At 29.6% G+C, this 22,159-nt stretch overlaps 1 protein-coding gene and 1 pseudogene across 1 annotated transcript; both read right to left on the minus strand.

The window, feature by feature from the left end:
- Positions 1-3,148: 3,148 nt before the first annotated feature.
- Positions 3,149-5,815, minus strand: LOC149885505 (uncharacterized; annotated as a pseudogene).
- A 2,895-nt stretch (positions 5,816-8,710) lies between these two features.
- On the minus strand, positions 8,711-21,092 carry LOC145183927 (leukocyte receptor cluster member 8-like). Its single transcript, XM_090092526.1, has 11 exons — positions 20,981-21,092; positions 14,311-14,610; positions 13,588-13,780; positions 13,298-13,460; positions 12,975-13,194; positions 11,560-11,745; positions 11,092-11,425; positions 10,915-11,001; positions 10,618-10,821; positions 10,171-10,508; positions 8,711-9,588 (listed from the first exon to the last, which is right to left on the minus strand). Exons 1-11 carry the CDS (start codon positions 20,986-20,988, stop codon positions 9,423-9,425), a joined length of 2,199 nt encoding a protein of 732 aa, XP_089948652.1. The 5' UTR covers positions 20,989-21,092; the 3' UTR covers positions 8,711-9,422.
- Positions 21,093-22,159: the final 1,067 nt, after the last annotated feature.

A 22,159-nucleotide genomic window follows, 5' to 3' on the forward strand; every position in this document is an offset into this window, starting at 1 on the left:
AAAAACTCTTTGTTTAAGTTACAGTGGTTCCAAGTGTCTGATATCCAAAAGTAAATTGAAGCAAGAGCTTGAAAGAAAAACCCATAAAAAATCCTAGAGATTGGGATCTAGATTAAATTCTCTAATAAAATGACCCGAAAAATTTTATCGTTTAAGTTTCACGAAAAGTTTACATCGGGTTTATCATTTATCGATGAAGGAACCCGATAAAACGTGATCTCGAAAAAATCAAAAATTTTCAATAAACAAAAATTTTCCCGTTTTTCCCGCTTTTATAGATTGGAAATAAGTCAAAAAGAGGAGGATATATTTAGATATATAAGAAGTTGATACATTTTTTGAAAATTAAAATTAGAACTACATTATCGATTGAACACAATGAAATTTAACACCCTTTAATCGTTAATTACTCGAAAACTACTTTAACTTATTTGTAGAAGGAAGCAAACTAAATTATTTATTGTATATCGTTTTTTACATTTTTAATTGGACGCTTAGATAGAAACCGAGTATTTTTGCGAGTAATTGACATCATCTCCTGGATCTAGCTTTGAGTTACTTTTTTTGAAGCTGCTATCCACTTTTTCTTAAAATCTTCCTCATCTGATATTAATTTCTTGCTTTTTATTTGGATTCCTTTTATAATTGATCAATAAATTTCAATAACTCGCTGCTCTGGGCAACTTGGAGTATATGCTTCGTTAGATCCCAATTCGACGCCATTTTGTTCATACCATTCTAGAGGCTTCTTGGAGTAGGATTGTAGCCAAATCAGACAAAAATATCATTTACTCATTAATCAAAAGTTAATATGTTCATAAACTCCTTCATGCTCTCTTTCACGAGCATTTCTATGTTTTTTAATTTTCTTTCCGAAGCTATATGGACTGCATGTGAGAATACTCTTTCGCTCGTGAGACCACTGCAGACGTTTATTGCACCAATATTGTAAGATGTTGAATTGTTTGTTTTCGTATCCATCACCCACATTACATTACATAAGCCTCAGAATGATCTTTATCTAACGGTTTATTGTCCTTTTTGGAATAGAACTTTTTCAGAGCTTGCATCCTCTTAATAACATTCTTGTTATTGATTTACTTTAGCTGAGGAGCCGGAAATTAGGTTAGAAAGCTATGTTGCTTCTTGATGTTCAAATGTCAGTTGTGCAGATTATCCCACCAAAGTCTTTTTGTCTATGTCAAACATTTTCTTCAATCTGTCTGATGTTGCTTCATACATCTTTATATTGATAAGCGAGACAATTTTGTTTGTGCAAATATTGGATTGGATATATCTTCCCTTTGTGTCTCATTGAATAATTTCATGGAAATCATGGCTTTCAAAATTTCTAAAGAAAAAGTATTGGTTAATAACCCATTTAGTAATCAAATTCACCAAAGTAACAGATTTACGTTTGTGTTTATATTGATAAGCGAGACAATTTTATTTGTGCAAATATTGGATTGGATACATCTTCCCTTTTTGTCTCATTGAATAATTTCATGGAAATCAAGTTCACCAAAGTAACAATTTTACTTATGTGTTTCTTGGCCATGGATGTGCTTGACTAATCACTACTTTAGGCTAGGTTCTTTTGCTTAAAGGCGGTTGAGATCCCGAAGGAGTCACAACATGTGCCTCCTTTTTAATAGTAACTTGAAAGCCTTCTAAGACAGAACTGTCTAAATAATTTCTATTTCAATATCATGTAAAATGCTGTTTTCATCTTTTATTTTCCATTAGCATTTAACGTTGCTACATGAACGACTCTGCAATTTATAATCTAACTCGAGGTGTTTCCCAATATGGTCAAAAGAATTTTTCCAAATTCATTACGTTGAGTACGGATCTTGTCAGTCTTGGTGGAAAGCTACCATATTTTCTGGGGGGTTCTACAATTAGAAATGCGATAGCCAACTATACATGTATGGATTAATTACATTATTGCTGCAACTTAAATTTAAATTTTGGTAAAGTGTTAAAAAAAAAAATTTATATAAAAAAAAGTTTTAATATCAAATCTGGCTGTCAGATTTCAAAGTTTATTCCGTTAAACAAGAAACTCGTTTATCGACAAATTTTCATTCTGATTAAGAATCTCGTTATTTACGGGAAATGATGTCAATCTGAATTAAAATATTATTTATAGTGTAAAACCACTCACTTGAGATTGAATCCTGAAAATTAGTATTAAATAAACGTTGCATTTTTGAAAATTTTTTCATAAATCTGACAGACACTATAGAGTAGGTTATATTTATTGTTTTGAATGACATCTTTTAAAGTGCAAAAAAGGTAGCGGTCGAAAGGACCGTAGTTAGTAAAAAACTTTTGTAGTAATAGTTTGAGCTGTATTGTAAGCGTTGTTATGTGGATCTATTATTATTTCTTCAAGAATTTCCCGTTCAATTTGTTGCTTAGCAAATCGCCTAGCACTAAAGAGTTTTATATTTTAAGCGCACTTTTTTACAACTCTAGAACTAAAAGTTTCTTAAGAGTTTCTAATTTCAGATAATCAAAAGAGAGAAAAAGTAGATAAAATACAATTTGAAAAGTAAGATAAAATTTTTTACAGTTAGCCAACTAAATTTATTTGAATTCCACCAATAACATGCAATTTAATATAATTCTCAGATATGTCCCTGAACAGAATACAAATTAGGAAATATTCCTCGAACTCTTAATAAATTTCGAAATAAATATCGAAAATAAATTTCGAAATAAATATCGAAAAGTAACTAAGTACTAATTGTTTCTTAAGAGTTTTAGGCTTCGAGCACTAGATTCTTATAAACCATGGCCTACTTTATTTATACGGCCGGATATTTTGCATTTTGAAAAAAAAAATAGAAGGCCAGTTTTCAAAACCGTAATGTTTCGAAAACTTAAGACTTTTTGAATATTTGCAAATGTATTTTACTTTCTAAATTTAAAAAGTCGACAAAAGTAGTTAATATTCATAAATTTAGATACTAAATGCATATTATATAAGAAATAAATAAATAAAAAGATATCAAAACAAGCCTTTATTTTAAAACTTAGAATTTAAGTAAACAGACAATTTAAAAAACAAGAGTATTTATATAAAATCTTTAAATCTTTTTTTTTTTTCATCAAAATAAAAAATGATTGTATTATATATAATTTATTGAGTTTTTACAAATTTTCTCTTTTTAAAAGATTTTACATGATCAACAGCTACTTCGCTGGTAGAGATAATTCTTTTATTATTAGGAAAAATGTTGATAACAATTCTTCCAGCAAGTTTTATCCCAGTTTTCTCATGCATGGGACAAGAAAAAGTCTGAAAAGAGTCACAAAAGTGATTTAACAAATATTCTAAAGCTTGTCGTGCATGTAAATTAAATTTCTTTATTTTGTTATAAGAGTAGTAATCATAGCAAATGATGTGCAAACATAATCCAAAAGTGATGGTGAAGGAATAGTGAGACCACCCCTAGAAATAATTGTTAAATAAGTATGATCAGGATTGCTTTCATCAATATTAGCACAACATAAAAATTCTTGGCAACATGTACCAAAGCATTTTTTTAGTTTCTTTGCTATATATCCAGCAATATGAGCACCTACTTCTCTACTTTCTGGTGCTAGATTCATGATTTCTGGAGTACACTGAGTTGTATCAATATCAAGAAGAAAGTTTTTCAAATCTGTTAGATTATTTTCTGACTCAAATGGTACTTTCAAACTATCATCAAAGTTAATACTTTCTTTAACTATACATTTGATTTTTAATATTTTTTCAGAAATAGTGACATCTTTTAAACCAACCAAAAATCTTCCACCACTCATTTGTCTATATTGTCCAAATCTCCTTTCTAATGGGTCACTTTGAAACCTCCCAGTTAAAACAAAGTTATATCCGTCATTAAGTAAGTCCTCAATCAATGAGGCATGACAATTAAGTGTTCTTATTAATGCTGCAGCTGTTTGAGCACTTAAAGTAAACTTCTCACAGTTTGGTACCTTTTGCAATTGCCAAGCTTCAATCCAGTGTGCCATTTCCCTAAGAAATTCAGGTTTTTTTATCTCCAGAAACAACTGCATTACCTAAAATATTACACGTTGAATACTGACTTTTTGAATTTGATAAAACCCACCACTTGTAAAACAATCTCAAAAAATCTGCACTACTTTTAAGATCAGGGAAATATGAGTGAATTGCTGCAGAAGTAGTTTCATCAAAAATTGCAAGTGCTAAAGAAACGTTTTGTTTAAAATTGCCAGGATGTAATACTTTCATTGTTATTTTTGGTGCTTTACGCAAACCAGCATCAAGAGCAAGGTCTTTTTCATAAATATTGTGGAAGGTGCTCCATTTTATTTCTCCACCACATACAATTATAGGATCTTTAAATCCATCAAACTTAAAATCTGGAAATAAAAATCTTTTACAATTTAACAAATTATTTCTGATCTTTTTAATAAGATGTACAACATCGAAACAAAGGTAAATCCTTTTTAGATTGTAAATAAAAAACAAATCTTCAGCTTGTTGATTTAATGCACAAAGGATTTTTTTAAAACAAGAAACATTAGAGGAATGGTTGTCACACACAATAACTCTAACATTCAGTAAGAATACAAAGACATTCAAAAATTTCTTCTTTCAACCATTCAGCATTGATTGTTTTTTTAGGTGATGATTTAACCACATATGGAATGTTTTGTTTCAGGCCAACTATCATAAAACAAACTATTACATTATACAATTCTCCAGACTCATCACTACCAATCATCTCTCCACCAAAATACTCTTCACATTTTTGCAAGTACATTTCATCGAAAATCAAGCAAATGTCTTGAGATATCTTCCCTTCTAATTTTAAATGTTTTGCACAACTTAGAACATCAATATTTCCAATAGTTATTTTTTTAAGTAAAGATATTGGTGGTAAAGGCAATTCTTCACGCAAAAGTTGGTATGACTATGTAGAAGTAAATCGTAACATCAGTGAATACTTTATAATATTGGCTGAAAAAAAGGTTTCTTCATATACTTAATTTGCTGTAATTTAGTCAATATAGATGAAAATTGTTCAGCTTGTGATTTAATGTAGGTAGGAAAATTATAAAGCATACTTTTACGAGATAAACAACAGTCTCTTCCATGACGAAACCACTGAGGCAATGGCAGGGGTGAACCTTTGTAAAATTATTTAACATGCATCTCATTGTTTATGCGAATGCACTCTGTAACTTCAGGAATAGATAAAGTACTATGACTCAATTTAAAAAAAAATTACATGATCAATATACTTCAAGAATGAAAAACCATCTGGAGCAAGACTTTCAGTAATATCATCAAAGTTATTAATCAAATCACTCAATAAAAACTGTCCATATTGATCTGGCTGAAAAATTCTTTTAGTTGGTGATTTTCTTAACGAATTAGAAGATTTTATAAGTTGTGATGGACCTTCTTCAGGCAAATTTGTGCAATCCAAAATAGTTGGAATAGGCTTTAGTTTTTTTATTAATCGAAAACGTTGATTCGTATTACCTTTCTTATAATATTTTTTTTCAAAATGTTTGATGCATATTACGGAAGAATTAGTAGGTGTCCAATCTTTTCTATTTACAAATTTAATCCAATTTTTTTTCAACTCTTCATTTTTTGGAAACGAAAATACTACTGTAGAAACTTCACCATCATAATTTGAACGACAATTCACAATACAACATTTGTTAACCATATTCTTTGAAACTCCAGCTGCTCCTTTAAAAACGCCTTACGAAAAAACTGGCCTTCTATTTTTTTTTTCAAAATGCAAAATATCCGGCCGTATAAATAAAGTAAGGCCATGTATAAACAAATTTCTTTAAAAAAAAAAAGTGTTATTACAATATAAAATCATTTTATATTGTAATAACACGTGTAAAAAAACGTGCAAAATTAAGGTGACCTACTTTTTTACAATCAAAAGGAGGCCAATAAAATTGAAAAAATGAAATCTCATGAATAAAAGAAGTTCATTTATACTACAGCAATAATACATTACAACATAATATATGCATAGTAATTGCATTTGTGACATTTTAAAAATGTCACAGATGCGAGTGATAGAAAAACATACTGCAATATAATAAAATTCTTTTTGATTTTGTGTTAGTAATGTAATTGATAAAATTCTGGTAATAAAGTTCTAGTCAACTTTCAGAATCACATTATGATTAAAATGGCTGTGATATAAAGATTTACAACCCAATAGCATCTGGATCAAAAGGCGCAAGAATAGAAGGGATTTTTGTTTGAGATCTATTTTAATCTAAAATGCCGCGCCAGTGAAAAATTAAAATTTTAATATGCATTGACCACATTCTTCTGTTATGGTATATTTGATCCTGGAACGGAATTATATACTCTGTCGTGGAATTATTTTCTGTTCCTCTGTGATGTACAGCTGCGAAAAATAAAATAGCACTACCACTAAAAATTGGTTGAAATTAGAATTTTTAACTATTTTTGATAGTTTGAAAATCTTTTAAATACATATTTAAAAGTAAAATGGCTTATAATTTTTATAAAAAACAAAATAAACAAGTTTTAATATATAGTATTCATTTATTAGACAAAAATTCAAAAAAAAATCAAATAAAACGCGAAAAAAATAATAGCACCATAACTTTAATGTGTACTTTAAAATAAGGAAATATTATGAGATCAATTGTTTTAAACATTTTACAATAAGTATTAGTTATTTCTTAACATATTAGTATTTTGTAGCGTGACCTTTATTGGCAATGACGGCTACACTACGTCTTGGCATCGAGTTAACCAAGTCCTGACATCGCTTTAGCGGAATTTTGCTCCATGTTGCTTAACTACGTTCCAAAGTGATTCCTTCGTGGTGGGTTTGCAGCAGTAACCACCTCCTTTACGTCAGCCCACAAATTTTTGATTGGGTTAAGATCTGGCGACTGTGCTGGCCACTCCAAAACGTTCACTTTATGCTCCTCAAACCAATTCTTCGCCTTCTTGCTAGTGTGCTTTGGGTCATTGTCCTCTTAGAACACCCAGGACAACGGCATTTCATAATTTGCATACGGCAACATCACTTTATCCAATATATCAACATAAACGTGTTGGTCCATAATAGTAGTAATGTGATGAATGGGCCCTACTCCGAAAAGCATGCCCATATCATTATACTACAACCTCCATGTTTAATAGTTTTGATGGTATATTTTGGATTGTATTCTGCATTCGGCGGTCTTCTGCCATACGCCCGAGAGCCTTTTCCACCATAAAGCACAATCTTACTTTCGTCTGTCCATAAAACATTCCTCCATTTCTCGAGTGGCCAATTTGAGTGTTTTTTAGCAAACGCAATACGCTTTACAACATGTCTGGCACTTAGAAGTGGAACTTTTCTGGGGCTACAGGCATTTAATCCTTTAACTCGCACCCAACTCCGAACTATTTGTACTATTGCATCGATGTCAAAGACCTTTTTCAGCTCAGTAGCTGTTTTAAAAGGTTCCTTTTTAGCCTGTCGGACAAAGCGATTGGCCAGCAATCTTGAAATAGAACGTTTTCGACCACGTGTTTCAGGCTTTTCTTGAAATTTTATGGCATTTCTTATCATTTTATTGGAACACTCAACTAAACGACCAACTTCACTATAAGATTTCCCTGCTGATATCAACTTTCGGATTAGTTCTCGTTTTTCTGCACTACAATGCTTTCCGCGTCCCATTTTTATATGTAAATGTCTCCTACTAATACGCACTAACATAAAACGAATAAAACAGCAAAAAATAACCCAACGCTTGCTGTTTTCACAACTATTTTTACCGTTACCAGAGTATTTTACATCAAAAGAGTGTGTGGTGCTATTTTATTTTTCGGTCAGAATTTGCATTTTTGATTAAAATTGAGCAACACCAAGCAGTTATTTTCCCAAAATGATTTGTTTTAGAAAGTAAACATGTTAGCTAATATTTTAAACAGCAAAGCTATAAAAAAAATGCATGGTGTTTTCTTAACAAAAAGGAAAATACGCTTAGTGGTGCTATTTTATTTTTCGCAACTGTAGACCATCAGATCGTAAAAATTTATGCTGTAAATGGTTCGACCCAGTGAAAAATTCTACCTCTCTCTTTGCTCATTTGATTTTTAATGCGACACTGAACGCCATGAGACCGATAGTCCGAAATACCGGTCCGATCACAGTACATAATAATAGCCTAATTTGACCCCTGAACTTCTATAAAGTCGACAACCAAGTGATAGGAGTATTTTTGTGCGACTCTTCTAGAGCAGACTAAATTTTAAGACCCGATTACAACTATTAGCTAGATTATTGATACAATTGGGTAGTACATGCAGGAAAATAAAGTGGAGACATTTTCTTTGGGTTTCTTATCGAGTTTCCATTAAAAACAGATGATGAAATGAAGCTGCCAAAAGATTTAATGAAATTGAGAAAATTGATTTGATGTAAACTTAACAGAATGGTTAATTTCAAGGATTTTATATTACAGATACAAAATTTAGAGAGAAAAAAGTCAACTATTAATATGACGATTACTAAACTGCCCAAGTGAAAAAAAGCTACCCGTAAAAAAAAGCAATTTTTGTAAGTTTTCTGTAAAAAGACTATTGGTTTGTCACTTCTGATGTCCTACGGAATCTTAGAGATAAAACGAAGATTTGTGTAATGAAATGAAGAAACAACGAAGATATATAAACTTAATAAAGCTAAAGAAGAACGTTCGTGATTTATACACATGCATAAATATTTAAGGTATATTACTATATAAAATATATACATATACACACACATACACAGGAGAACACTATAAAATAATCTTTGGAAATTTTAGTTTTTTTACGTAGATCAGTGAAAAAGCGAAAACATCGTATAAAAATTCTTTTTATGATGTATACACGTTTTAACGTTGCCATTTCATCGGCTAACCTTGCGAATCAAAATGATGCGAACACTAACTTCCATTGGAGAATCATTTCCCAACTTTGGTCCCCAAAATAGCTGACATAGTTCTTGTTTTTCCCATGAAGCCAGTTAAAAACGATTTCAAACCTGCTTGCGATCTTCGATTACCGTTTCTAAAACTTCATACTGAAAAGCAAAATAATTTTCTTAATGTCCATATATACTTTGGATGACAACTTAATGCCCATACCTTTTGATGACAACATTGACAGGTTATTGCTTACTGAACTCTTAATATGTTATAAATATTAAGATGGGAACTTTTATGTAGCTCGAACGAAGGGGTTTTTATTTCATTAAACATTTCGTTGAAATTTGTAGAATTCTTAAGCCTTTTTCCAGATTTCTTAAACCTTTTTCCAGATTTCTAATAACTTTTCCCCCCCTTTGAAAGCAGATATTTAAAGAATTGCTTGAGGGAAAGCAGGTTGAGGACCTTTAGGTTATACAATTAAGAACATTTGCAGAGGCCTTACAATCGATAGTTGAAGGGTCCAGTGAGATGAAAGTAATACCCAATTCCTCCAACCACGTTCGACAAGTTAACTCATCATCGAAAGCAAGCAGACTATTGATGTATGCAATTGAAATAGTGGGCCGATACCTACCCAAATCATATAAAAAATAACATTAAAAGTTAGCACATGATCAAAAAGCAATTTGTTTGGCGTTAATGTTTATGACTTTAATGTCCTATATTTTAACTATTGCATGATAAAGAGAGGAATATTCTTACCCTTTACTTATAATATAATAAACAAAATAAATAATGCGCGAAATATTACCAGACGTATTGAGCAGATTACTAATATAGTAATGAAATTCTAAGAGAATAACTTGACGGTACAGTGTCACAAAACACACGAGATTTCAAAAAACTAAGCTTCAATTACGAAATCTCGCAAATGATTAAAGCATTAGTTTTTCAAAACTCCGTGTTTAAAAGTTGTGATAATTCTAGAGACCAGAGTCTATGAGCTTAAACGAGCTGAGCCAAACACAAAAAGATCGTGTATTCTCATGGCTCGCCAATTTTATTTCGTATGTGAACTTTTTTTGTTTAGCTGATCTCGTTTAGGCGTGTGGTTAAATTCTGGTCTCCAGATAATTCTGCAAGCATTACATCATCACTTTTTCGCCAGATCTACGTATATACCCTACCATGACCATGTTTGTTTATACTCACGTCTTAATAATCCGTTTGAGAGCCAACTTTCGCTCTCTTCCTATAAAAAGGTCCACTAGATAACCAGACATTTTAGGGGCAGTAGAATACAGCTTGAAAAACAAATGATAATTAGAAAGAGCACTAGCAGAACGCAACGCTAAAGCGTGTTGCACAACTTCATCCTTCTTTTGCTTTTTAGTGAGAGAGGCCAAACAAGAATTTAGATCTATGCTACTTTTTGTATAGATATAGTAAAGAATATTATAGGCAGTGAATTCTGCTACTTCTCCTAATATGCCTTGCTTATAGAGTGACTTCAAGACAGTTTGACACTGATTGAATTCCTCCCTATCTCCCTAAAAAAAAAAAAAAAATAAAGAAAATTACAAATTTAAACGCACTTCCACGAGGAAGTTTACAAATGTAAGCCAATGGATTTTATATGCATTAGCATATTTGACATACCTTTTCTAAGGCAATCCTTGCATGACATTCATATACTTGCACTGAAAACTCATTTTTTATTCCTTGGACGGTTAGATCTTGACGAATCGATTTCATCTGTTCGCATGCAAAATGATAATCTTGATTTTCTTTCCAATGTTGCTTGACGTGCTTTAAGGCCTTTTCCAAGATAGATTGAGGGCGAACTGTGGCAGGATCAGGCGCCTATAAGATTTGGGCATAATTGGCATTATTCAATAAATTTGATATAAAAAACTTATAACAGTTATTTTAATACTATAAATATTCTCATTTTACCGATGTCAATCGCAAATAAGGTTTTATTAGGTCTTGTGAGGTGCCAGTAATATGATAATTGATATCTTCTTCACCATCAGCAGCAGGCTGGAAAAAAACAACAATAACAAAAAAAAAAGCAAATCAAAAAGCTTCAAAGCATAAAATTATAGATGAATAAAATAAAACTAAAAGTACCGATTCTATTGAATAGTTAATTGTTTTTGATAAAGATCTTTCAAATCTAGCAGCACGATCTTCCTTTTTCTTTGTTACAAATGCATCCTCAGTGATGTGAAATTTAGTTTGGAGAGCCATTTGTTTTTTCTTCTTTTCTTTTACAGCTTTCTTACCAATTCTGCTTTGGATCTTCTTTGCTTTTGATGATCCAATAGAATCATCAGAACTTGCGCTATTCATTGTACTTCGTGTTCTTTTTGGTGATACACTGTAAGAGTGACTACGTGAACAACTTCTTTCAGAGGAGTTACTACGTCTCGTACTTCGCCTCCTAATAACCTTTTCTTCGATTCTTTAAATTGCAATTTTTTGGAAAAAAAAAAAAGTGAGCTTACTTTTTAAAACAAACAAACAAATTAAACCAAGTCAAATTTTAGTGCAGCCGTAAGAAACTGCTGATTAATCGCTAACTGGGAAAATTCTTACTCAAATAGAGGTTTCGATTTCCAATTCATAGTCCAAGCAGATCCATCAGTTAGCACTTGATTTATATAAGATTTCAATGGTTTTTCCAATTTATCTTTCATAGCTTCACTGGTACATTTATTAAAAGACTTTTGAACCCACTCTTTCATTTGTAATGGCCATTCTTTTACCGACTTTTTATCAGGCCTATGGAAATCATAACTTAAAAGTTAAAAATAATACCTAATAAACTGTTAACACCTAATAAACTGACCTTATAATAAAACTCATACTTGTAAAAAAATAAAGTGTACAGAACTTTCAAAAAAAACGGGCGCATTAATATTTTATTAACCTTCAGTTTAAAGTACCATATAATGAGAACCAATGATAATGACTTCATTTTTTTAAAACTAACCCTTAATTTCATATTGTTGCAACATTTGCAACATAATTTTTTAACATAAAAAGTTAACATAAAATTTGCGACATACTCAAAAACCTGAATAAAATGCCTTTACAGAGTCAACAGCTTCGTATTATTGTAATAATGTTACATACTGCAAGCAATCACAATTGCCTTAATGGCAATTGTTCACACAATTGCCATTAAGGGCACTAGCACTGATTAAAGATGTAACTGAACATATTGTCAACTTTTGCAGTGGTGGATGGATGAGACTTGTGATTGTGTTACAATAATGCATCAAATCCTTTTTTGACGTTCAAAAAATATTTTCTCACTTCAAGGTAACTACAGTTTTAGGTGAAGTTTTTATTCGCTTTTAAGATATAAGGCCAATTTTAGCTATGTTGCAAATTTGCAACACCATGCATAAGTAGTACTCTAGTGAGGATGACTTGAAGGTTTTTCAGACTCCGAATACCTTTCAGAAGAACTAACAGATGTTGAGATATAAAAAGGCCTTCTGGGTCCTGAGATGTAATGGTAAAAGGTGTAATGATAAAAGGTAGTGGAAGCAAACTTCCCATGTCAAAAATAAAAAGGTCTGATAGAAAGCAAAAACAAAGCGTAGAAATTAATTGTCCAAATGTCATAAAATTATATAATAAACATATAGTGGGAGTCCTTTATATTTCAAAAATATTATTTTAACTGTTTTTCCCTGAAAGAACACACAATTACCAATCACTGTGATTTTTTTCACAAAAAAATAAAAAATCATGCGAAGGGTTAATAAAAAATAAAAAAAAGCAAATTATGATAAACCAAAACAGGCAAAAATAGGTGTTAAATCGTTAAAATTAAGGTTTTAAAGAGTATAAATTGGAAATTAATTTAAAATTTTGTTTGCCTATATTTTAATAAATTTTTTAAGTATATTCCTTTATATGCACTTACTATAACTCAAATTAAAAAATAAAAAATCCTTATACTCTTCTTATTATTTTTTTTTGAAATAACTGAAAGTTACCCTTTTACTCCATTGTTATCACTACCATTTGTTTCTTTCAACTCATTTTTACTTCTCTTAACATCTGCTTCAACATTTCCATCCATTTCTTCAAAATCACGCTTTTCACTAGCTCTACTATCCAATTTTACAGTATTAGAGTCAACTTGTGAAAAACCTTGGTTGGTCCATCCTTTACCAAGCTTTGTACTGAACACAGAACCATCTTTATTTAAAAGACCTTTAAAAAAGAAAAATAGAAATTAGAAGAGTATTTGACTTTAGAGATAATGTTGAAAACATCAATCATATCATATTAAATTCTTTATCATAAACACAAAAACCTTTTTTTTTCCATATGATTTTACTATTTTTAACAGCATCAGCAAATGATTTAGGCTTTTCTATGTAAGATGAACCTTCTTTATTTTCCTTCCCTAATTTACATTGGGAATCTTCTTCATTTAAAGAAGGACCATTTTCAAATGAATGATAGTTTGCGTCAACCTATCAAATGGAAAATCAAAATTAAAAAAAACAGCAACCCATTTGTTTAGAAAGAAGAAATTTTTATATGTTTATGTTTTATAAATATTATTTACAAAAGTAGCGTTCACTCAAACAAACGAAGTACCTGTTTTGAGTATGATGATACTGATGGTTGTTGATAAAAGTTGTTGGTTTGATACGGAGGTGGTTGTGGTGGAAAACCAGGTCTGTATGGCTTCTCAAGTGGTAAAGGTGGTCGGTTGAAAGGTTGACGATAGCCTTGAGATTGATACATTGGTGGTGGAGGATAGTGAAAATTATAGTTATTAGGTGGCATTCTAAAATAAATATTTGAAAAAAAAAAACAAAAAAAAAACAAACAAATAAATATCAATAACTATATAAAAGAGTAAAACAAATGTCCCTAATTAAGTTGGCATTCCTTTCTGAATTTACACATTAGTGTACCTTGCATAAATATTAAATATTAATATTAAATAGATGAATCCTTTGGTGAACTTATAACCTTACACTTTACTTAAAAAAGGTTGTTTCACAAGAATTGTAAAAAAATCTGCAAAAACCTCTGAATTTCTATGCACTCATTTTATTGAAGGTGACATTAAAATTTTAAATTCTTTTTTGGTCTTTATGTGTTATTTATCTATGTATTAAATTCAAAGGTTAGATCTAAACATAATTATCATTTATGCTGACTCAAGATTATACTTTGAGATTAATATCAGGCTTATGTAAAAAGAAAATATTCAGATATTTCCTAGTTTCATAATTTTTAAAAATATATTATAGAGACCAAACATCAGTATAATTATATAATAAAAAACTCACTTTTAAAAAATCACCTTACCTCATATTATAAAAATTCTCTTGAAAACCATATTGTGGATGAACAAATGGATGCATAGGAAATGTTGGGGGATAGGGGTACCATCCATTATTATTTGGAGGATAACCAAACCCATTATTTTGAGCCATGATAGATGGTGGATTGGGAGAATGAATTAATGAATTATCCTCTGCTTTTGTGTTCTCTGTATCTTTTACTTTTAAACCATTTAATTCATTTAATTTAGCTGTGGCTAATTCCCAAGCCTTTGGGAGTTCTGGTGTACTTTCATTGCTTGCAATAATTGGCTCTTCTGTGATACTAAAATCAAAATAAAGACCATCACAAATTATGAAATATAGTACAAGTTTTATTCAGTTATGGAATAGATCATACAACTTTTTACTTAATCAGACATTCTTTTTCCAACCCTGTAATTTAGTGACTGCTTTCTGATTTTCTACATTAAACAAAAACTAAAACTTTAATTTATTTTGAGAAAATTTGGTTGTATTTTATAACAGTAAATACATATTTCTTTTTTTTTATACAACCATGAAATAAGAAGCATGTTTTATTAAGTAAGGCTGGAGACATAGGGATGAACAGTAAATAGCTTTTTAACCCTTTCATACACTGGGTTGCTGTATAACAACAAATTAAAATAAACTTTCCCAAAGTGATTAGTGCATCCTAACCGATTGAAAACAATATTATCTTATAAAGGAAAGTTGAAAAGGGCTGTAGAAAAAGTCTACTTTACTATTTCAGAGTACCACTGACATTTTGTAGATGACTTTTTTATGGGTGAAGTCGGTACTAGGAGCAGACAACGAATACTACTAATTTAAAGGATTTACAATTCTGATCTTGTTGTGAAAAAAATATTTAATGCTAGTTTAACATAGTACTTTTCTTACTATTCATTTATATTTTTGTTTATTTCTACCTTTTTGATTTAATAAACTAAATTAATTTGTTGTTGTGGAACAACACTGCGCTTCAACGGTATAAAATCCCATCCATTATTACTATTGTTTTATGCGATTTTTTAATTAAAATATTTTTTTTATCATTTAATTGTTAAAATAAGTTTAAAGATTAAAATATTGTTATTATTATTATCACTTATAATACCATTATTCTTATTTTTATTTTTTAGTAAATATAATATATATTACTGTGAATGTGATTATATATGTTACTTATGGTTATATTGAGTTATATTGAATGCTATATTATTTACTGGATGTGCTTTGTACATGTTTATATACACACATAAGTATATATTATATATATGTGTGAGTGTGTGTAATTTGATGCAACTTATTTATTTTCAGAACTTAAAGTAAAATAAATAATGGCACTTTTAAAAAATTTTATTCTTCTAAACACACACAAAAAGTTATAACAAAGTTAGTTTCTGAAGAAGCTTTTGTCATAGATTTTGACAATAGTAATGTTGATAGTGATGATAATAATAGTGATCTTGAGAATATAAATATATAAAAGGATTTGTGCATGTACAGTGATTTTACTTGCTCAGAATCAGAGTTTAGTGTAGATGAATGTTCTAATGATGAAAGTATCAATAATAAAATGACTTCAGCAAATAAATTTCTTAATCATGTACATTACACAACCAAAGTTGTTGTAGCCAGTGTGGAAATGGTTTTACTTTTATTCAATGTATGAAATGGTAGATAAGCCTGTGTCTTTTAAAATAAAGAAGTTTTTTTAATGAGTTTCATGGAGTCAACCAATAGTTTTTAATGCTTTAATCCGCTACCAGTTATTTTTTGTTGTTTGTCAGCATCCCTCTTTGACTGTTGTTAACATCCCTCTTTGACTGTTTTATTATTTTTAACTTTATTACTGTCTTATCTTTTTATATTTATTTATTTCTGCTATATTTATTATTTTCTGCTATGTTTCTGCTTTATTATTTTCTACTATATTTCTGGTAAATTTATTTTTTTCTGCTGTATTTCTGCTTTATTTTTTATTTCATGCTATATTTCTAGCGCCAACTCTATGATAATTTTTGTGATGTTAGAAGTTTTAGAGCATTTTAATGGTTTCTTGAAAAATTTTGTTAACAGTACATTTGAAGGTTTTAGAGCATTTTAACGGTTTCTTGAAAAATTTTGTTAACAGTACATAGAAGGTTTTAGAGCATTTTAATAGTTTCTCAAAAAGTTCTGTTAACAGTACATTTGAAGGTTTTAGAAGCTGACACTGTCTTAAATGTTAAGTTGATATATACATAGTGATTCTTTAAAGTTAACAAAATGTAAAATTTTGGCTAACTTTCGAATGGTTAAATGAATTTTCTCATCTAAAACAGTTTTTGATCACTCACTTTCATATAAAACAATTTTTGATAAAAATTTTTTAGGAAGGCTGATGTTAGTTTTCTTAGAAAATGAGTATGCTACATTTTATATAAAATTTTTTTAATGATTACTATTCAATGCAAGTTTACTTGCTGAAATCCATTAAAAGATTGGCCATTAGGGTAAAAGGATTTCTTTTTTTGAAATCAAAAAAACCCTGTAGTGTTAAAAGTTGCCTTATCTAAAAAGTAGTTAAAACTTGAAATCATTCCAACTTGATCCTGAGGTTCCTCTTTGTACTTTTGATTGAGCCATTGTTGAAAACTATTATCTAAAATTCAGAGATAGTTTAAGATTGTGTCAATCATGCTCATGCATGTACTAAATACACAAAAACTAATTCAAATCACTGACATCTTTTATGTTCTAGTTAAGTGCATATCAGCAGTTATTTATGATTAGAGCTATTTTTATAACATCTGAAAAATTAGAAATGCCAAACACATAAATCATTATGTGAAGTGTTTGGTGTATTGAAAGAACTTGAAGGAAATGCTGTCAAAGGATAATGCAAATAGGAAAGATCCCAGTGTGAGTGATATTTCATGAGTTATAATATTGAACTAAAAAACATTTGGCAAAATAGAGTGCCTAAATAGGAGAGATTTTCTTGTGGACCAAAAAACAATTTGGAAGATGGTAATTGGTAAAAAAAAAAAAAAGAGAGAAGTGTCTATATTATCAAGTTGGCAAATCAGGACATTAGGAAATAAATATGAAGAGATTAATTGCTAGTGACACTAGTGAAAATGAAATTGAAGAGGAAGAAAGAGCTCTTGTAGGCTCAAGTATCACAACTACTGTAGAAGAGTCTGCTACTTTAGGTACTTCAGGACTATCATTGTCAAAAGCTCATCTTTCTTTATAGTAGGTTGTGGAGAAAGACTTAAATTGACAAATCTACCCCAAGCATATGATCAGACTTTTCAAATCCATCAGCCTCAATTAGAGGTGGGAGTTAAGGTTAGTTTTAATCTAACTTAAATTAGCCAACTAACATTTTAGTCTAACAAAATTTAATCAACTAACATTTTAGTCTAACTAAAATTAGTTGACTAACTATTTAGTCTAACTAAAATTAGTTGACTAACATCTTAGTCTAACTAAAATTAATTGACTAAGACAAGACTTAGCACTAAAAAAAACTGAATAACCTATACCATGAAATTATATGAATTATAACAAATAAATCAATTTAAAGACATTCATCAAAATTTATTGTTTTTAAGAAATTTTAAATAGGTAATAAAATTTGTGAAAATTAGGCAATAAAAATGTTTTATGTGTACCTAGTATTGCGCCAAATTTTCTTTTATTGAATTAAATAAAAATTGGTTTGTTAGCAGAACAACTCTGTCAAAAACAGCTCATATTTTAAACTGAATACATAATTAGTTATTAGCATTTTAATAATAATTTTTAAAAGAAAAACTAAATTGAGAGTTGAATAAGATATATATTCAATTACACAATATAGAAATAATAAAAAACATAAATTGCATAACAATTACAATCTTATTGTTGTCACTGTAAATACTGCGTTTTTATTGTATGAATGAAATAAATTATGTTTTATTACTTCAAAAAATCATGGCAGGTATTATATAAAGGAAATCTGAAAATGCTTCTGCACATAACACACCTTTCAAAAATATGGCACCATATTTTTCTATAAATTGATTTCACATATGTTTTAATTCATAATTCATTTTAATCAGAAATTGAAACAATCCAGATCTAAACCACTTTTCATTGAAAGTTAAAATAAGTACTTAATAATAAGGGGGGACTAATTGGATACAGTTCTATTACTATTACAAAATTCCAAGTGTATATATTGCAAACCTTCCTCCAAAAATCTGAAAAACTCTGAAAATCAAACCTTGAAACAGATGCCCTGCAGATGTAAATTATAACTTACAGCAAATTGTAACTAAAAGCATGGTGCTCAAACCACTTCACAACTAACACATAACAAGATTTTAAAAAAGTATTTTTTGTGTAATAACAACAATATATTTTTTCGAAATTAAAAATTTAGTCGACTAAATTTAGTTACAATTTTTAGTTTTGGTCACAATACTAGCCTCAATACTTGTAAATTTCATTTTGTAGGATTTGCAACTTATAACCAAAGAAAATTCCTCAAAAATTGTAGATAGAAGAAAAATAAGAAGAGACTGGAAGAAAAGAAAAACAGAACTTAGGGAACATTCAAGAAAAGAACCCTTATTAGTTCAAGGACTTTATTTTGATGAGAGGATAAAATAATTCAGCAAAAGAAAAAAGGTCTAAAATATTACCAAAAAAAATGTAGCAGAAGAATATGTTGTCTTATATCTGAGTCATGTAACACCAACACTGGAAGTGCTATAAATATCACAATCAGTATCAGGAATTCTTAGAAGATTCTAATACAAATTAAAATGTGGATGATTTGAAGGCCATTGGGTGTGGTGATACTGTCATATATACAGTGTCAAAAAATGTTGTCATTATACTTGTTACCTATTTAGCACTTAATACAACACATAGATGGAAAAACAAACAATTCTAGGGGACTCTGCTACAATTCAATAAATGCCAAAAAATTCTGAGAAATTATTCATTGTCAGGTTTGAACTAATTGAAGTGAGATTGTCAATTATTGATCTAAATTTATTAAATAACAACCAAAACTGTGATGGAATTTTGAGTGGTAATTGATCCTCATTGTCTATGCAGAATCAGGGAAGATATCACATTCATGCTGGTTAGCAACTATGGAGATGAAAACTTTAAAAGCTATAGCAGAATAATCAATGGAGCTAAAACTTTAAATATGATAAAAACATACTCTTCTAGCTGGTTTGAGATAAAAATGAATCTACCTGTAAAGAGATAAATAAAAGCTTAAGAATATTGAGGATCCATTATCACAAAGAGATACATTTTTCAACCACCCTGAAAATAATTTGTTAGCAATTTTAACTGATGAACAGACCCCATTTGGGAATTAGGTTTATAACAGATCTTTAAATATAGAGCAAATAACAATCAGAACTATATTCAAGTATTCAAAGTTCCAAGACTAAACTTTAACACTGAAGGCTACATTCATATGATTAATAGTATATTAATATAACCAAGCCTCCCTTAACTAAACACATTTCTACTGAGGATTTAGGCATTTTAAAGTTTTCTTGTTACACTCAAACATTTAAAAGATACATTAAGCTGTTGACAGAAGCTTTTTCTTTAGTTTGTTGCAAAGAAGCAAGGAATGGAATCATTTGAGCAAAACCTGTATCTTGATGCAACCAAAGTTTGAAACAAAAAAAGTTTATAAATGTGTTGAAATAACCTTAGTACTAAGCAAAAATATATAAAACATTTTAAATAAAAATTTGTACTTGCTGGTAATATTTTTTTTCCACTAATCCTAGACTTACCCCAATTTAATGAGAGGAACACCTCAAGATTGTTCTATTGAATTTAAATTTCTCACAGCTAAATGAAAAGACAAAAGGCATACTTTCCACCCCCAGGACAAAAAAAATTTTTTTTGCATATATAATAACTCCATCCTACTGCCATACCTTAACTAACTTATTTAATTTTTTAGATAGTTATTAGTACCATGTTAATTAAAGATTACCATTACTAGCAAAATACATCTTAAAAAGTTTATCAAAAAGACTTATATCAATTTCAAAAAGACTTAAATCAATTATTCTTTAGATAATAAAGGTCCTAATATGGGTCCTTCTGAGATCAATACAATTACTTTCATTAACTGAGTAGAAGCTGTTAGTAACAACTGTAGACAATTGAAAGGTATGATATATACCCAGCCAAACTAAAACTAAAATTTCAAAATGAAATAGCTTGAATTAACTTAACTTTAATCCGTATGTTTAGACAACTTAAAATAACTTAAAACATTAAATATAACTTTTTCCTTCCTTTTATATAAAACTGCAACTAGATCTACACAACTCAAATAATTGAAAAATAAAAATTGTCACTCACATTCGAGAATGGATTTGTTATTTAAAGTAAATATACTAGTTAACACTACTATTACTAATCCCAGTATAAGAAATTATCCGATAAGTAAAAAGTTAAGAGAATACTTTGCTCCATATTTCTAATATATAATTAAAGAAATCAAGAGCATATCAACTAAAAATCTTTTTAAAAAAAAACATTTTTATTGTTTTAAGTTAAGTAGAGAACTATTTCTCATAACTAACCAAATAAAACACAACTACCACAACGATAAAATTGAATTACAATTATATAGGAAGACCTACCAGGCCATATTTGCTCACTTTCTCAATATATGTAACTGGTAAATTTTCTCTCAACTGAATGAACGACCAAACAAAAAAGGTTGAATTTTTAAAAGTGCATTGTGGGTTAAATACTTTATTACCGAAATTCCAGACGCGGGCAGCGCGAATAATTTGATTTTTCAGACGCTTTAAAGTTCAAATAAAAAGACTTAATTCCGTTTCGTTATAATTCTTTAGCAATATTTTCATTCAAAATTATTTGAAATACTTGTCTTACATTTTGTAGTATTCACAAGAATGCAATTATCGTTTACTTAATCAGTTTAGTAAAAAGCAATTAAAAATTAACAGCAAAGCAACGCACATTGAAAAATAAAGGTCTGTTTCGGACCAAAAAATCGATAATTTTTTTGTTACTAAAAATAGAGAATTTAAATTTGCCACAAATGTAAAGTGGGTATATGACGCTTCTAATGAAATTAGAAATAAATATAAATCAAAAATTTCAAAATTGGCATTTATTTTACTTATACTTAACATAATACTTTACAAATGTATGAAAATACCTTAAAATTATTAAAAACGACGAAAGATACATAAAATGCGTACCTGCTAATTATAGAAATATTTAAAACACCTTCTTAATAACAATTTTTAAATAGTTATTTTCATGAAATAATGTATGGGTATATTAAAGGTATCATAAGTACATTGTGACTTTCAGTTCCTGAAATCAGTTCGTTGACTTTCAAAAGCTGCAGAGTATTTTCATCAAATTCTTTTACATTTTTTGTTATACGGATTTTTAATACTGGTGATGTACAGATTGGAAGTGTACAGAAGAGTATGAAACACATCCTCATTTGTTACTGATCGAGAACATTTTCTAGCATGATGAAGGCGAAATTTTTTCTAATCCTTATTACGGGATTCTTGCGCATCTTCTGAAAGTTGATCGGTAGGAAGTACTGCAAAATGCTTTATGATATTTTCTCCATGAAGTAAGATTTTTTGTACTAAAGATGGCATATAGTACCATCCATAATTGGGATGGATACTACAAAATCACATAGAGAGCTTGAAGAATGATGTAAAACTTCTTAATGAAATTTTCATCTTTTCCTGTGATTTCAGCAGATTCTAGCAGTATTACCATCATTGGTATTACCACTTACTTGTCTTGGTTTGTCAATAATC

This window comes from Hydra viridissima, unplaced genomic scaffold (assembly GCF_058129835.1).
Source record: "Hydra viridissima isolate aposymbiotic clone 2 unplaced genomic scaffold, HvirCarnegie_v1 scaffold_7, whole genome shotgun sequence".
NCBI classification, from domain to species: Eukaryota; Metazoa; Cnidaria; class Hydrozoa; order Anthoathecata; family Hydridae; genus Hydra; species Hydra viridissima.

What these genes read in the sequence shown, in the direction of transcription:
- LOC145183927 (XM_090092526.1), bottom strand. An exon ending in AAATCGAAACCTCTATTTGA is followed by an intron (nt 11,426 to 11,559) that starts GTAAGAATTTTC and finishes TGCAATTTAAAG; the next exon opens with AATCGAAGAAAAGGTTATTA. An exon ending in TTAACTATTCAATAGAATCG is followed by an intron (nt 11,002 to 11,091) that starts GTACTTTTAGTT and finishes GTTTTTTTCCAG; the next exon opens with CCTGCTGCTGATGGTGAAGA.